Below are 17992 nucleotides of genomic sequence, written 5' to 3'. Positions count from 1 at the left end.
CACCTCCCTCTTCCTGTTTGCAGGGTGGGTGGGGTGGGGGTCCTGGATTTTCCCTGTCTTTGTCTTTAAGATCACACCCGAGGGGCATCTTTGTTACCTGGCTCCTTTCATAGATCCTAGGTTAGGGGGTCCCAGGAAGGCTTCATTAATATGGATCTGATTTGTGTTTACCCTTCTGTCTCCTAGCTGTGAGAAGTGGGAAGCCAACACCTCTATCTCATCTACCAGTCTCTCTTCTATGCAATTCCCCAGTGATTCAGAGGCTTATGCAGAAGACGCTAGGCACATGTCACTTTTCTGTTGCCGTTCCTTCCTTAAGCACCACACAGTCTCAGTCTGGGCAGCCACCTCAACCTCAGGAGCATTTCTTACCTCTTCGGCCACCTCTGCAGCCACCTGCTGATACCCTCCTCTCTGGTGTGCTGTTCTCAGATGGAAATACCTGCTTTAGATCTTCGGTTGTTCTCAGGGCATCTCTGTACTCACAAGGTGGACCCCGCTCCCCAGGCACTGTGTAACGGTAGCCCCATGCTTCCTAATGGCCAGGGCCAGTTGCCCTGCCGAAACATCAGCCACTCTTGGTCTCTGGTCATTGAGAACTTTTTCCATCTCTAGAACCCTGTGAGCTCAGAGTTAGAGGGACAGAGAGGAGAAAGGAGAGCTAGGACCATGAAGGTAAGCAGGGCTCCAAGTCCACTTCCTGATCTTCAGATCCCATGTGTCCTTTTCTCGAGGGAACAGTACTATATCTGAGCCTTTGATTCAAAGCATGTATTATGTCCTAAAAGAGATTCCTCATGCTCACAGCACGTGTTTTGATCTGGCACTACAGGTATGTTCTCAGTATATTAGTCCAACGCTCATTTAACCCGGAAGCTTCTAGATTGTGCCTCTGTGCTACCATCAGTGAGTGTCATAGCCATGGGACATGTTCCCCATAATATTCCTCTTGTGCTGCAAAGCTGGATTTTGGGCCTACGGTGATATTATATGGAGTTCTATGCCAGTAGATCAAACGCTCTCAAAGCCATGCCCAGGCAGGTTGGACCTTGGTGATAGATCTATAAACCTTTTTCTATAGACTCTGCATGCTGTTGACCCATGAATAGCTTGTCTCCTCTTTACATCCAAGTGTTTGATAGACACTTTGACCTGCTGTTACTGAGCCAACGTGAGTGGCCAGTGACAGAGACTTCCTGACATCTATGGGCTAAGTCACTGGACACTTGTCTGTTTTGTTGTCTATGATGGATACTGTTTTATGGGAGCTAACATGTGATTGTAAGACTCCCCCTGACTCCTTAAAACCTTCATTTTTTCTGACCAGCTGGTCAGACCATTTCCCCCAGCCCTGTAACTGTTGATCTTACCTTGTCGAGTAGATGGGCAGGTGTACTAGTCAAAGCCTGACCCCTACTGTTTCTCAAGGCTTTCCATGTGTGGGGTCTGAAGTGCAGCTACCAGCTGAATCTACTGGTAGGAAACGTCCAATCACCAGGTCAACAAGGACCTTGTGACTACAACTGCCCAATACATGCTGAGTCCTGTCAGACAGGCTTTGTCACAAGCCCATCATAAGACACAAATGATATCTCCAGGACTGAGCACAAGTAAGTTTTGCGAGGTGAGCCAGCTCCTTGTCTCTTGTTCCTCCCTAGGGGCAGACCTACGAGAGTAGGGGACCCTGTGAGGCCAGCTGAAACAAAAGGGGAAAGATAAGACAGGTCAGCTTCACTTGTAGGTGAGGGATGCAGGCAGCAATAAGATGGAAGCTATGCCATAACCTCAAACATGGCCTGTTTTTTGAACTCACTTAAGAATTGGTGAACCAAGAGGTGGTTAAAGGCACATGCCTTTAATCCCAGCACTCAGGAGGCAAAGACGGGTGAATCTCTGTGAGTTTGAGGCCAGTCTGGTCTGCAAACAGAGTTTCAGGACAACCAGGGCTGTACAAAGAAACCCTGTGTTTTAGGGTCATCATCACTGTGAAGAGACACCATGACCATGGCAACTCTTGTACAAGAAAACTTTTAGTTGAGGTGGCAGCGTACAGTTTCAGAGGCTTAGTCCGTTACCATCATGGTGGTGTGCAGGCAGACATGGTGCTGAGAAAGTAGCCGAGAGTCCTACAGCTTGACTTGTAGGCAAGAGGAAGTGGTCTTTCTCACGAGGTGGAGCTTACCCACCTGCATAGTGACACACTTCCTCCAACAGGCCACACCCACTCCAACAAGGCCACGCCTCCTAATAGTGCCACTCCCTTTGGGGGCCATTTTCTTTCAAACCACCCTGTCTCAAGAGCACTCCCCCCACCCCCCCAGAAAAATAACTGGCATTTTTTCCTCTTTAAATGTTTGGTAGAATTCATCAGTGAAGCTATTTGGCCTGGACTTTTATTTGATGACTTTTAATTATTAATACAAATTCATTATTTTTTTATTGATTTGTTCATGTTTTCTACTTCATCATGATTCAGTTTTGGGGAGGCAAGTATGTCTAGGAATTTCTCATATATATATATATATTTATATATATATTTCTTTATTATGTATTGCTACTAAATGTTTAATGTAGTTATTTTTAATCTATTAATACAACTGTGTGAGGGTGTCAGAACCCCTGGAGCTGGAGTTACAGACAGTCTTGAGCTGCCATGTGGGTGCTGGGAAATTGAACCAGGGTCCTCTGGAAGAGCAGCCAGTGCTCTTAACCTCTGAGCTCTCTCTCCAGCCCCTCCATTTTTTTTTTTACATTCATTGGTATAAACTGTTCATGACAAATGCTAATGATCTTTTATGTTTCTGTAGCTTTAGTTGTCACTTTAAAACTACTACTTTTTAAGAATTATTTATTTTTGTTTTATGTGTATGGGTGTTTTGCTTGCATGTATGTGTATATACCATGCATATGCCTGTGGCTGCTTGTGGACATGTGTACCATCATGTGGGTGGTGGGGATAGATCCTGGGTCCCCTGTAAGAACAGCAAGTGATCACAGAGTTATCACTCCAGGACATTTTTTTTAATTAATTTTATTTGCTTTTTTTTTTCTTTTTCTTTTTGAGACAGGGTCTTACCATATAGCTGTTCTGACTATTCTGGAACTCACTATGTAGATCAGACTGGCCTCGAACTCAAAGAGATCTGCCTGTCTCTGCCTCCCTGGTGCTGGGATTAAAGGTGTGCACCACCACCACCCAGCTGTTTTCATGTTTGTGCATGTGCCTGTTTGTGTGTAGGTGCAGCAGTGTGTGTGTGTATGTGTGTGTGTGTGTGTGTGTGTGTGTGCGCATGTATGTAGTGAGGGGCTGCGGGCAGGCCTATATTTCGTCCCACACAGCTCCCGCACGGCTAGCTTAGCCCCGGAAATAACAACACACAAATTGTATTCATTTAAGCACTGCCTGGCCCATTATCTCTAGAGAGTTAGTTACTGGCTAACTCTCACATCTTGATTAACCCATTTCTAATAATCTGTGTAGCACCACGAGGTGGTGGCTTACCGGAAGAGATTCAGCATGTCTGACCTGGTGGCTGGCTCCATGGCGTCTGCCCCATTGCCCTCTTCCCAGCATTCTGTTCTGTTTACTCCGCCTACCTATTTTTCTGTCCTATCAAAGGGCCAAGGCAGTCTCTTTATTGACCAATGAAAATAACACAATAGACAGATAACCCTCCTCCATCACATGTAGAAGCTACAGGACAGCCTCAAATACTGTTCCTCAGGGGCTATCATTGTTCTTTAAGACAGGGTCTCACGCTGGCCTGGAGCTTACAGATTCAGATTGGCTGGCTGACCACTGAGGGTTAGAGATCCTCCTGTCTCCATCTGGTACTGGGATTACAAGTGTCTTCCATGCCTGGCTTTTTAACATGAGGACTGAGTTCAGGTTCTTGTGTGTGTGAGGCACATCACCAGCTGAGCTTTCTCCTCAGCCCTCCTTTTCGCCACCACCCCAGTCTCTTTTAGGAATTAGTTTAGCAAAACATTTGCTCCGTTTTATCTTTCCAAAGAGGTGACTCTTTGTTTTATAGATATTGCATATTTTTGTCTCAATTTTTATATCCTTTCATCCCCTTCCTCTCCCTGTCTCCTCATTCTTTCTTTTCTTGGCCCTTGAGACAAGCTCTTGCTTCATAGTCCAGTCTAGTCTAGAGTTCACTCCCGACCCCAGCCCCCTGCATTCTCCCTGCTGGAGCTGCAAGAATGGATTGCTATGGTTGGTACCTTGCCTACATTTAAAGTACAAAGATCTCACAAGATCTGTCACTGCATCTCAAGGCACTGGTGGCTGTAAATGTCCATCAACACTGCTCTGGGTGTAGACCATAGACTTTTGTGTGTTATGTCTCCATTTATGTTTAAAGACTCTTTAAATCCCTTTGTTCATTTCCTTGGCTCATGGGTTATTCAAAAGTAAGTCATATCATTTCCATGTATTTGGTGTCATTTCCCAAGTTTTTATTACTGGTTTCTGAGTGTTTATGTTTTGAGACCAGGTATTGCTGTGTGTCCCAGCTGACCTCAAACTCACAATCCCCCTGCTTCAGCCTCCAGAGTGTCTGGGATTACAACCAGGTACTGCCATGTCTTACTTTTGTCAGGGGTATTATGTTGTCATCCCAGAACGAAGCAAGCTCAAACTTTAGCCCCTGCCCTTTCCTTCCTGGGCCTCTTCTCTATTCAAATTGCCGGCTTCTCCATGACCAGTTCTGGTCAGCTAGTCACTGGTTCTGCCCCAATTCAAGGTATTACTTTATTGGACAATCTCAGGAGTGTCAGAACGTGATCAAAATATCCCACAACAATTAGTCTCTGGGCTACCATGAGCCAAGACCATGGAGGGTTATGCTCTTTGTCTGTCTGCCATGGCTCAAGGTAGGTCACACACAGTTCATGCACTGCCCACCCAGCTAGGGGTGGTTGACACACCCACCTCTGACTTGTGCTTTGCTAGCTGCTGACCTTGAACTTGACTGTCCTGTAGATTTAGCCCCAGCTTGTGTTGCCAGTGGTGACCTCACAGGTGGCTTTCTGGGTGTTAAGTAGACTCTTCTTTGTTTTTACATGGGAGTTCACTCTATCACAGTTGCTGCAGTCTGTTTTGGTTACCTCGTATTTAACAGTTCAGCTTGCTACAAACTGCATTAGATGCAAGAGTGCATGAAAGCAGGGGTGGAGAGACGGTTCAATGACTAAGAACACTGTTGCTATGGCAGAAGACCCAGCACCCACATGGCGGCTCACAACTATCTGTAACTCCAGTTCCAGGGGGATCCGATGTCCTCTGCTGACCTCTGTGGGCACCTGGCACACACATGGTGCACATGCATACATGTAGGCAAAATACTCATTCACATAAAATGCAATTAAATTTACAAAATGAGGGAGAGGGAGAATAATGATGTCTTATGTTCCTCAAGGGCCTCAGGGTGGAGGGCAGCTGGCTTGCCATCCCTGCAGAGCTCTGTTCCTCCCATCCGTGTAGCTCCATCGTTTCACACCCAGCTACAAGCCCTTTTATCTACCTTCTGCCCTCAACCTTGCTGCCTTAACCCCAACCTCTGTTTGCACTGTGAGTAACAGTTTTCACTGCAGGCCTTTTCTCTTGCTATGTACAGACAGCTAGATCACTTTCTCCATCTATCGTAGATGATGTTCCATGCTCTGACATATGTTCCATGCACTCACATATAGCCTGAGGTTGTTGGACAGAATGTTCTATGGGTGTCTGCAAGCTCCATATGATCTGGGGTACAATTTTACTCTGACGCTTGTTGGCTTTGTGTCTGTACGATTGGCCCATTGCTGAAAGTGGGGTGCTCACCTAGTCTGTGTTGGAGCATCTCTTTCCTACTGGTAACTCTCTCACATTTGCTTGCTTTCTTCGTCTCCTAGAGCGGTTAAGTAATTTAGTAGTGTGCTTTCTCTTTATTATAACTCCTACAAAAACATATGTAGAGATTACTTCTTGGAAATAAAAATTTAACATTACCATAGAGATGGAAGCACAAAATATACAAATAAGCTCTACACCTCCATTCCTCCTTACTGAGATCGTGGGGGCCAGCCACTGTATCTGGCTAACATTTCTTACAGCACAGGTCTTGCTGAACGCTCCACTTCTGTTGATCTGGGAATATCTGTTTCTCCTGTCTTTCTACACGAAAGCTTTCCTGGATACAGTGATCTTGGTTGAGCATTTTATTCTCCCTTCAGTACTTACAGGACTCTAACACCATTCTCTTCTGGCCTGTCAAATGACTGCCAGCAGGAGAACTGAGGCACTCTTGCATGTTTTTTCTCATGCAGTCTTGAGACCTTTCTCTTCCTTCTTTCCCTTTAGAGCTTAATTCTTTTTTTTTTTTTTTTAGCTTGGGCTAGATTCAGGATCTAGTTAAACTGACTAGTGATCTTGACTTTCCTTTACCCAGATGTGCCCTTTTCTAGTCTCGGGGAACTTTTGTGTTATTTCTTTCAATAAACTTTCCAAGCCTCTTCTGCCAGCAATCCAAATATTTTCTCTTAATGCTGTCACAAAGTCTCTGTAAACTTTCTCCATGATTCTTTCTCTCTCTCAACTGTATATTCTTACATTACCATTTTTAAGCTTGGAGTCTCTATTGTTTGATCTTTCCTGCTGTTGCTTCTTTCTATTGATTTGAATTTTCCCAAATATTTTATTTTTAAGATTCTTCCATCTGTGGTTATATTCTCTGAGTAAGAAAGATTTGTTTTCTTCATCTCTTTGAGTATCCTCATACAGTGGCTACACACGCTCAAGTTTCTCTTTTACTGGTTATTCTCACGTGTTTCTGGATTTGATGAGGTGAGGTCATGCTTTCCTCAAGTTCTTCCTGGGTCATCTGCACACTGAAGGAGTAGGTATTTACAAGTTATTCATTCCACTGTTCTTCATCTGGCTTTGTTTGTGCACGTATTTCCTGATTTCCTAAGCTGGCTACAGTCACCATTTCCACACTGGCTGGTTGATGCCTAGGTCCCGATTTGCAGGGAGTCTGTTGTTAGTGTATGAATTGTTTCACTATAGAGGATGGCCTATGCCGGGTTATCCCAGATATACTTACTCTTGGTGCGTTGTTGAGAAAGAACCAGGAGACTATTAAGCAATAGCAGCAGTCTGTCTTCTTAAACTTCCCTCTGGGGTTGGAGGATGCCTGCATACTTTCCCCATAGTTACCACGATGTGGTCAGGCACTGTGGGATTCTATGTAACTACATGCAGACTCACCACAGATGAACTAACCCCAATTCCATTCCTATGTCATAACCATGACCACTATTGATACTAAATGTAATCTGAATAAATAGCCCATTTAAGACCAACACAACACTGGGGTAGGACCAAGAGTCACACAGCTATAGATTGCCTATTGCTGGAGACTTGTGGTCCAAGATTCCTGCAACTAGCCACAGGTGATGCTAGCTGCAATATTAGGCCAGCATACTGGGGTTATATGTATTCTCTTGGCACTGAAGCTCTTCCTAAGGCTCCATGCATAGGCAGGCCTAGGAATGGGGTTTCATCTGCAAGTTCCAGAGCGATGTCTTCTTGTGCTTACCCTGGCTTCAGTAAATAGGTACTTGAAGCACACTACACTGCACTTGGCCTTCAAGACCAGTGATAGCTTCGTTACAACCTGGTTATATGATCATGGAGACCTGTACAACTTTGGGGAGTGGCATCAGAGCCCACCCCATAGCTGGCAGTGATGCAGACCAACATGGACCTATCCTACTGGGTTGCAGGTCTCTTTCTGATACCAGGGCAATTTCAAAACCTGTGGGCACCAGCTAATAGCTGAGCTGCCTGAGGCTCACAGTAAGCCATATTATCACTGGATTTTACCATGATAAGCCTGGAACTCGGTTTCGAGTCAAAGGCCTCGACTTAATGGGAATTAACTGAGGAGGGCTCCCTTTAATAAAATAGGAAATGCCTCCGCTGGGCTCACCGAAGTAGAAGAGAGTGTGGTGGCAAGGGCATATATTTCTTTTTTCTTTTCTTTCTTTCTTTCTCTCTCTCCCTCCCTCCCTCCCTCCCTTTCTTTCTTTTTTGGTTTTTCAAGATAGGGTTTCTCTGTGTAGTTTTTGGAGCCAGTCCTGGAACTCGCTCTGTAGACCAGCCTGGTCTTGAACTCACAGAGATCCACCTGCCTCTGCCTCCCAAGTCCTGGGATTAAAGTCATGAACCACCATGGGACTTTTAGCCTGTCTTTTCATTGTCATGCTAACACCAAGCACTGTGGGCTTTGACTGAATTTCCTTAGCTGTCCAGAGTGTAGTGTTTTTGGTACCTGAACTTGCAATGTCTGTAGAGAGATGATAATTGGAGCATCTTGACTGCCATCTTGTTCTGTTCCACACTTTTTTTTTTAAACAAAGGTGTATTTATTTATTTATTTATTTATTATGTATACAATATTCTGTCTCTGTGTATGCCCTCAGGTCAGAAGAGGGCACCAGACCTCATTACAGACGGTTGTGAGTCACCATGTGGTTGCTGGGAATTGAACTCAGAACCTTTGGAAGAGCAGGCAGTGCCCTTAACCTCTGAGCCATCTCTCCAGCCCCCACACTTTGTTTTTTAAGGGATGAAAAGTACCCAGGATAGGCTTTAATGATTGCCCCAGACAGAATGAAGAGCCCCTGTGATCTGGGAGAGAAAAATCCAGCTTATTCTGGTGCAAACATCCAGGAGTCTAGATCATTTTGCTAATGGTTTCATAAAAGTAACTTTTACCATCTCAGATTCATAAAGTTAACAAAACCAACTTCAGTGAAAGTCAAGTAATATTGACTGAGTACATGGCAGGGACTCAACAAATGTGTAAATCTTTAAAAATATAAGAACTAAACAATGTCTTTAAGGGGGAAAGTGGAAAGTCAGAAAGAATAAACTAATATTTTCATAACCTTTGAAAAGGTTTAATTAAAAAAATCATAAAGATACAGATGCTAAAAGTTCAAGGATTTTGGATGTGCTGGTAAAAAGAGCCACTGGGCTTCTGGGATTATCTAGGATTACAGATTTATCTGCTCTGGGTCTTAATTAAAATTAAAACTGCCCACTGGCTCACATGTAACTGCAGTGCTGTGTATTTGGCAAGCATGGAGGCCACAGGCACACAAATGCTGGGCTACAGGAAAGGGGTGGCTCTTCTGGCTCATGCTACTTCCAGCCTAGCCCGTTAGCTTGGAAACCCCATCACCATAAAGGTCTCAGCCTGCAGAGAAACAGGAGACGGAGAGACAGCAACAGCATGAAGGTGACGGCTCTACCATACAGTCAGCAGACCGTTTCCCTCTCTTCCTCTCAGGGTCAGTGAGTTTCCTAACTTTCCCTAGTCACCCAGGACCCAGCAGGAAGAGTTGCGTTCCCCACCTTGGGCATGAGCTGTGAGGCAACAAGGGTGTTGCTGTCCAGCATGCAGTTACACACGGTGTCTCATTTAACAGCAAGATTCTTTGTGTAAGAAAAGACAAAGCTTGCTGGATCAATTCCATTGTTTTAGAGCCATACCTTGGGGAAAAAAAGCCATTTAAGATTATTTGAATCCCCCCCCCCTCTAATCCAGGTGGCCAGGGTCTGCCTCAAACTCATAGCAATTCTCCTGCCTCAGCCTCTAGGTGCTGGAGATTATAGGCTTAGAAGACTATGTCTGCCTTTTTAAAAAATTGTTTTTGAATATGGCAAATTCTGTTTTTCCAATTCACCATTGTAAGCTGTTTGTGTTAGGTCCATATACTTATTAGTACTAAGGGGATTAATAATCAAGATTCCAAGACCCCCAGAGAGAAAGGCACACAGTGACACAAAGCACTCCCCAGAGACAAGTCAGCAAACTGCTGGAAAACAGAGCTTATAATAATGAAAAAGGCCAGAGTTTTGAAACCAATCACTTATTTTCTTTTAAAAACACATAAGCACATTAACCATCTAGAAACTATAGAACAGTACCACATTGTGCATTTAACCTACTTATCCAGAAAAGAACTCCACAGGTCATAAGAATTCTACCCATAGAAGAAGGAAAAAGGAGACAGCTAATAGTATAGTCACAGATACGACGTGAGTCCAAGCAAGCATTGATTCTTTGACGTCACCTTTTCCATTCACCATAGTGGAGAGTAGGGAAGAAAGCAAGGGGGCAAATGGGGCAAGAGTCACCCACAGAGGACTAATCACAATCCATAGTTACTCTTGACAACTATAGCTCAGGGAGTTACAGGACAGCATCATCTGACCAACACGGTGTGGCAGGGTGGAGGAGTGTGTGTGTGTGTGTGTGTGTGTGTGTGTGTGTGTGTGTGTGTAACACAGTAGAGAGAGGACTTGAAAGAAAAATAACAAGTTTCACCCCATTTCCGTCCTGCTCTTCACTGATACAAGCTCCTGTGCTAACCCAGAGTCTTCACAATGTGATAAAGCTTCAAGGGTTTTGTTCTTTTTGCAGATGAAACAGGAGTGGTTTACAATTTTACCTTAACAGTTCAAACAATAACAATGTCACAAAAACTCCTTCTCCATGTCCACAGCACACTAGTCTTGTTAAGGATGTTGGGAGAAGTGTAGGCAAGAACTTCAGGAATAGCATTTGAAACAGGGAGGCAGGACCCTGCCCTTTCTCACAGGTCCACAGCCATCCAGCAGTGCTGCTAGCTGCCCTCTGACTCGTCATGGCTCACATGGATAGGCGTGAAGTAGAAATTAAGTTCAGAGGTATACAAGATGAGAATCAATAGACACCGAATCCAAGGCAAACAATAGGTCATTTGATTGTCCTCCTAGGTTGATGGCACCATACAAAAACAAAAACAAAAAAAAACTGAAGCTGGCATTGGTTTAATAAAATAATCCAAAGGTCTGCTACAAGGAAACACATTCAGTTATAAATTGATAGGATTCTCCCCACTTCAGGGAAAACTCATCTTGTCCCCATCACTTCCTCATCCACCACAAGAAAATACATTTTGAAAGTTGCTTCCGGGGGCAGCTCAGTATCGGCTTTGAAAGTTTGTGTGAGAAAGGCATCAGCACCTCTTCTCCATCAGGCAAATGTTTGTACTGTCTGACTTCAGCTCTTTCAAATCAAAGGAGATGCTTTTTGCTACTATTCATTGAAGAGTGTGGTTAATGCAGGCTAGAATGCTGATTTGTCACACAGCATGCCACAAATGGATGCTACAACAGAACCAGCTCTGTCCCACACAACCACATGTTCTGACACTGTATAAACTTGAAATAGGCATGTTGGGAGCTCTAGGATTTAATATCATGACTGATAGCAGAACCGCAGAAATCCATGTTGAAGTGAATGACCAGTAAAAACCAATTAGACCAAGTAGAAAACAGATCACCATTTTCAAAATTCAATCTGAATTTCTATTTTCACCTGGTCAATAATGACACTGGTTTATTAGAGTAAAGTATGGTTTCTGTAGTTGAGGGAGATCAAGATTCAACATGATCAACTTTTAGTCTAAGAAGTTACCTTAATTTTAGACACCAGAGCACACTGTTTATAGTAAGATGTATCTATTAAGAGGGAGGCAAATTTTATTAAACTAGTAAAAGAATGATAACCTAAAACATATTGATGAAATAGTATCATCACTTCAGAGAATCCCAGGGGTTTACTATAATGTCACAGACAGTGTTATTTCTAAATTTTTTCCTTAGAATAAGAAATCTCTGTAGTTACTGCATGGAAAATTGAATTTAGGTATAAAAAACTATTCTTAAATGATGCAGTGACAGGAAATGGAGGCGTAGAGGGACAGAAAGGTCATGTGATTTACCTAGTGCCCTGTTCCTGCTGCCAAGGCCCAAGTCTTCTCTGTCATCTCCAACTCAGTGCTAACATGTTTCTGTGCGGCTCAGTTCCACTCTTGCCTTGCGCTAGGTCCATCTATTTGGAAACTAGGGAGCCATGTTGGGAAGACACCACCTGTGAACTAACGCCACTGAAACAGCAGCGCTCTCATTCAGAATGCTGGGAGTCATGGCTCTAGAAGTGGGGCCTCCTCTAAGAGTTCGTCCAGGTTCTTGCTGAGTTACTGGCATTCTTTCACACTGTGTCCCCGAACCTAAGCAGTCTTCTAATAATAGGGTGCTGGAGACAAAAAGCCAACATGACACACGTGACTGTCACACCAAATTATCGGATGACTTCATCTCTGATCACGCCTTTGTCTCTGTATGAGAGGACATTATCAATGATCCATTGTCAAGCCTCTGCTTGACAGCAGAGGCTTATTGGCAGCTTCTGCTATAGGTATTCACTTGTTAAGAACAAACTGCTAATAGCTCTTTGTACTCCTTTGCTTTCTACATAGTATAAAATGAAAAACAGACTTTATTCTCGATTTTGTTCCTTTTGGGAGTATTTTAAGCACTACTAAAAATGGAGTCTTTTTCAAATAAAACTAAAATTAAGGACTAGTCTGTAACATGACTGTGGTATGGATTCACTTCTAAGATTTTCATCAGGAGTTTCAGGGTACAGGACACACTGTTCACAGTGCTCAGGGCAGATGAAATCAAGGTGAGAAAAATGCACATTGCCTTTTTGAAAGGAAAAACTGAAGTGCATGCTTGCTTTCCCAAGGGAGATGAAGCTGCAGCATGTAAGCAAGTACTGGGCATCTGCCGTGGTAGCTGGAGAACATGTTAGCCTTACTTCGAGTAGGCAACAGGACAAACACCAAAAATGAATACACTCTATCACTGCATTATTTATGAAAGAAATAATACTGATTAGGGCCTGGATCCTAACAGGGGAAGAAAGACCAAGTTGACCACATATTAACTGATGTGAAAGCATCAAGGAGTTGGAATGGTGGAAGTCAACTGTGTGAGTTTCTGCATGTCACACACAGACTGACTACCAGAGAAAGAAGCCGCCAATTCATATGGCTCTGGATACACAGTACCACTGACTTTATTTGTACAAGAAATCATAGGTCACTGGACTTTTCTATAGAGTCTTAGTACTTGCTGATGTTACCTCAGAGACCAGTGAGATTGATCACCTACTTGAAAGTACAAAAACCCAGGTTAGGAAAAAAAAAATTCTAAATAGAAATAATGCAACCTTTAATTTACAAAGGGTCTCTAAATTGTTACCACTGATTATTATAAAGCATACAATTTATTTAAAATTTGTTTTTTTAAAAAATAAATGTTTCTTCTTTAGTTTTGGGGCGAGGGACATGCTTGGCATAACAAAATGCAAGAGAACCTACAACATTGGATGTACTTTCGGGGATATGAATGTATGTGTTAAAATCTCAATTCTGAAAGAAGAAATTGGAACTCTGTCAGAATAAAAATGAAAGAAACCCTTTCTATAAAGAAGCTGATGAGTTAATAGGTGGAATTTTAGTAGTGCAGTAACTTTAACGAGGGATTGTTATGATGCATAGGCAGGGCTCACGACAAAAGGGAGGTTAAAGGGCAGCAGCCAACTTTTTAAAACAAAGCAAGTGTCGATGGCCATCTTCCTAGTCATTAGTTCTCTGTCTGTAGTTAATGTGAAAAGGGCAAGTGAATGAATTCTGATGGCTCTCCTAGATCCCAGGGTTGGGGGCACTAAAGTTGACCTTACCTTTTCCTAGTATTTATATTAATTTTATTAAAGAGTGGTTTTCCTCCCCACCCATGCTGAGAGAAAACCCAAGGTCTCAAGAATGCTAGGCAATTACTGCTACCAATGATCTATACCCCTAGTTCTGAAGAATAGTAAATTTGATACCAACCATTTCAAGAAAGTCAAATGTATGTTTTTAGGTTTCTCTAGAGAATTTAGGAAGATGGGATGAGATAAAGAAATAAAAATGTATATTTATAGCCTGAAATTTCTAAGAAATATAGTTTTAAAAGTATGGCCAGGTTTAGAGGCCCCAAATTTAAAAGGTTTCTATCATGGGGGGTCATAAAATCCAACACTCACTTTTTAATACTGCTGGCCTTAAAAATGGCTGCCAAGGTAAGTTGAAGGAGGAAGGATTTGTTCTACATGCTCAAAAGTACAGTCCCCACCAAAGACTTTTAGTTTGATCAAATTCTGGGTAAGGTAGATGAGATCAGAAGGGGAAATATTTAATAAGGGTGTGAAGAGTTTGAAATTAGGCCTGCCTTTCCAGTCAGTCAGGAGAACTCGGACTCACTTCTCCTCCATGCAGAAGCAGATGGCAGAACTTCATTGTTGGGACTGGTAAATGAGCGAGTCATGCACCTGTCCCTAAAGACACAAGTATCAGAACCTTCGCTCTGAATGTCTACCAGTGGGAAGCAAGTGGATGCCAGGTCATGACAGTGACACTTGGAACTCTAGAGCAGCAACTTAAAATTTAGCAATAAAACTTTGGCTTAAAGTTAAAACGAAAGAGGAAAAGTACAAACTGGTACAAACTGTTTCCTGGAAAAGGTATGCGGGCTTGACCTTCCCAAATACCATCTACCCTTAGTTCCTCCTGCCTCCCTTCATAGGAGGAGTATCATTCATTTATGGTTAAGTTTCATAAATAATGAGAAGACCATATGTAACAAATACATCATATTCCCCGCCCACCCAAAGCCCTCCCCAAATGAGAAAACCCACATCAAATTAAAAAGTAGCTTCGTGGAGGAGGGTGCTGCTCCAAGCTGCACTTTCCCTGCAAGTGCTGCCAGTGGCTCTATGCTGGCTAGGAAGGAAGGGAAAAAGCTCTCCACAGAAACTGACAGAAAATTTAAAAACCAGTGTCCGGTTTCAAACAGTCAAAACCGGGCTAGGCGGAAGCTGAGTTATGTCCATTGCCGTCCATCAGAGGCCTTCTTCCAATGCCTGTTCTTCATCCTGATGGGCATCTGTGTCTTTGTGATTGTAAACAATTCGTAAGATATTAGGTTTTGTTCCTTAAAACATCCTCTGATTGGCAAAATGAAGTTTTTGTTTTAAAAATAGAAAATGAAGATTAAACCAGAAGAAAAGAAAAGAAAAGAAACACAGTGAGCTTGCTCGAGTCCATAGGACCCGATCTGAAGAGCCCGGGAACGTGTTCTGTTTTCTCCTGTTCTCAGCTGGAAAAAGGTGCTGGAGGTTGCGTTGGTCAAGGGAAGAATTGTAGAGTAGGAAACCAAGGATGTTAATCGAGACTTCAGAGAATTCAAGTGTTAGCTTCGTCGTCTGTATCTTCTATCAATACCTTAGTGTCTCGAGTCTTGGATCTAGGGTAATCAGAGGAAATAAACATGTAACTGATCTCATACAGTGCTCATCTTAAACAGGAACTATCTACTGCAAGAACAACAGTGGGTTATGCTTAAACATCAGAGTAGCTCTCAAAAACAAAGCCGGGAGTTTGAGTACCGACTACCTAATGATAATGCAGGTGCCTCAGTTAAATGGTTAGCACTGTTGATTGTCAATTGGCACAAAATGATCGGTCTTAGGACTCTGTGCAGAGATTCTTGTACTGTGTGAAATGGGATTAAGTAACATGAAAACGTCCTGCAACTCGTTCGCCCCAAGTGTGAAGGTAGTGTCTGTGAAAGGAGACTATTATTCCCACTTGGCAGATGGGGAAGCTGACATTCAGAAGGTGTGCCACAGCTGCTTGAATCATAGCGTCAGAACTCAGACTCAGCTTCCCTGCACTTTCTGTACCATAAACCTCTACCTCTAAATGCCGTCATCCTCTGGTTGCCATCTAGTTTCCCGTTAAACACCTGAAGTGACCATAATCTGGGGCCTAAGAGCCCCATTTCTGAGACAGAAAGTGTGTTTAGACTGCCCTCTGCTGGTAGCTCTGAAACCTTCACAGCGAGGAATTCTAGTCCGCCAACATTTTCTTCAGCTCTGAGGCCCCTCTCTTACCTAGTCAGTCCCCAGAGTCCCAGTCTGTCAAAGCCTTCCTTGGCAGAAGCCTGGCTTGATTCGATGCTCTTCTGGCTGACTTCCCTGTTGACTTCTGCTACTTTGCTCTTCCTTTTGCCCAAGACTTCCTTCAGCTTCCTGCTTCCTGCCTTCTCTATTCTTTCCAATCTCTAGCTAAAGCTCGGCAGGACTTTGTCTACTTTCCCGTGCTCAGCGGGCTACAGCACCTTCTGCTCGCGCCCTTCATGTTCCTTCTAGTCCTACGTTAAGATCCCAATCCAGGTCTTTACTGCCCCAACTTCCTACCGCATTGTGCAGTGTCATTAAAATCTCCTTTCATATCACTCCTCGGAAAGAACATGTTTCTTTCTTGCCTACAAAATGAAGCTTGCAGTTTTTAGTTTTTGGCTATTTGTTTCTTTTTTTTGAGTCAGGTCTAGTCTTGAGCTTGCTATGTAGCCAAGGATAAGCATGAACTGATCCTCCTGCTTCCACTGTCTAAATGCCTGGCCAGTCTGACAGTTCAAGTGAGTGCACCCAATTATATTTTCTCACTTCAGTTCTGGACACACGCTTTTCCTTTCTACCCTTCATTTCCACTCATAGTATTATCTAAACATTCCCTACCTTTAGAAACTGCTTAGCTTCAGTCTCTTTCCTTCCAGTCTGCTATCTGTTCTCTCTAAATTTCATTACCCAGGACACATTCCAGAAGTTGATCACACAGAGTGGCTGGTTACTACTACTGTCTGGAGAAGAAGCATGGCCGAGTATCAGCAAGTTGCTGATTCATCTGGTTCAGTCTAGGGCTTGTTAGCTAATGTTATGTGATGTTGAAGACCAAAGAAGTACTCTACTCAGAAGTGGTGGCTATACGTACTGGGATGCGAGACGAGGCCGGCGCAGGGATATGCTCTGGTTGTACTTCCATGACCGATTCTTCTGGCGGTTTCGCACCCCATCTTCCTGGTCCATCATCTGCTCAAGGAGTGTCTGATCATCTGCATTCAGGGGGGCCACAGAGATGTCCCGCACGGCACGAAATTCACCACAGTTATTTAGATGCTCGTTCTCCAGGCGGAAGAAGTTCCATACAAATCGCCTAAGCAAAATGGGGTAGATGCATTCAAGTGAAGATCTGAAAATATTACCTCCTGTAAACTTTCAGGAGACTCAAGTTCCTGCTCACTGAGAACAAAACAAAACAACAACTACAGGCTAGAATATTAAAATCAGAGGGCTAGGGAGATGATGATTCAGTTGGTGAAGCACTTATCTCACCAGCACGAGAACATGAGTGTGGAAACCCAGAACCCATGCAACAAGCCAGGCACTGTGATGCACATTCAGAACTCCAGCAAGGGCAAGATGGGAAGCAGAGACAGGTAGATCTGTACTGGACCAGAAGAGCCAGGCTAGCCTACTTGGTAAAGTTCCGGGTTGATGAGAGACCCTGTCTCAAACAAAAGGTGGAATGGAAAACATGGATTCTGAGAAGCTGAGTGAGGACAGGGCTTTGCTGGAAGATAAAAGATAAGTACAGAGGATCAAAGGCAAGACTTCAAAACAGCATAATCTGGGAGCTTCAACTCTAGAACATTGTCTACGTTCTAATCGTGGCTCCACCACTACTAGCTATAAAGATGATGGATGAGTTTCTCTGCCTATGCTTCTCTGTCACCAGGAAATGGTGTAACACTGAAATGTCACCCTGGCTGGGCAGGCCGAGGGACAGTGACAGAAGTATAATTGGTACTACAGAGTACTTGGTCTATAACTCTTATTACAGATCATTTAAAAATGGATTTGACTGCGGGTCAGTGAGAACGCTCAGCAGGTAAAGGTGCTTGAGGACAAGCCTGCTAAACTGAGTTTGATGCTGGAATTCCACAAGGTGGCAGGAGAGAACTGACTGAGTTTCACTCAGCCCTCTACACTCTCAGTGAGAACGGCATGTTTAGGCTTATACTCACACGTGCATACGCATAAGTAGTTTTTAAAAGTGGCCCAATTCCTGTGTTGGGAACAAATACAAGGGTTGAAAGGAAGGACAGAGAGAAATGAGAGCAGAGACAGTCAAGGGCAGAGAGTGGTTACTATGGAGGGTT

The 17992-nt window shown here is 43.5% G+C and overlaps 1 protein-coding gene across 2 annotated transcripts in view; it reads right to left on the bottom strand.

Moving 5' to 3' along the window:
* Positions 1-9908: 9908 nt before the first annotated feature.
* Positions 9909-17992, bottom strand: part of Xpr1 (xenotropic and polytropic retrovirus receptor 1) — a 150805-nt gene continuing 142721 nt past the window's right edge. The window contains exons 15-16 of one of the 2 annotated variants that reach the window (XM_085688082.2): positions 16765-16986; positions 9909-15235 (exon numbers count right to left, since the gene is read on the bottom strand). In XM_085688082.2, the coding sequence (XP_085544208.1) occupies positions 15175-15235; positions 16765-16986 (283 nt within the window). In that variant the 3' untranslated portion in view covers positions 9909-15174. The remainder of the gene's footprint in view (positions 15236-16764; positions 16987-17992) is intronic. The other variant, XM_048421693.3, reaches the window with a different exon arrangement.

This window comes from Myodes glareolus, chromosome 5 (genome assembly GCF_982192425.1).
Source record: "Myodes glareolus chromosome 5, mMyoGla1.1, whole genome shotgun sequence".
NCBI lineage: Eukaryota > Metazoa > Chordata > Mammalia > Rodentia > Cricetidae > Myodes > Myodes glareolus.
This window is presented reverse-complemented; position numbering and strand designations above follow the sequence as displayed.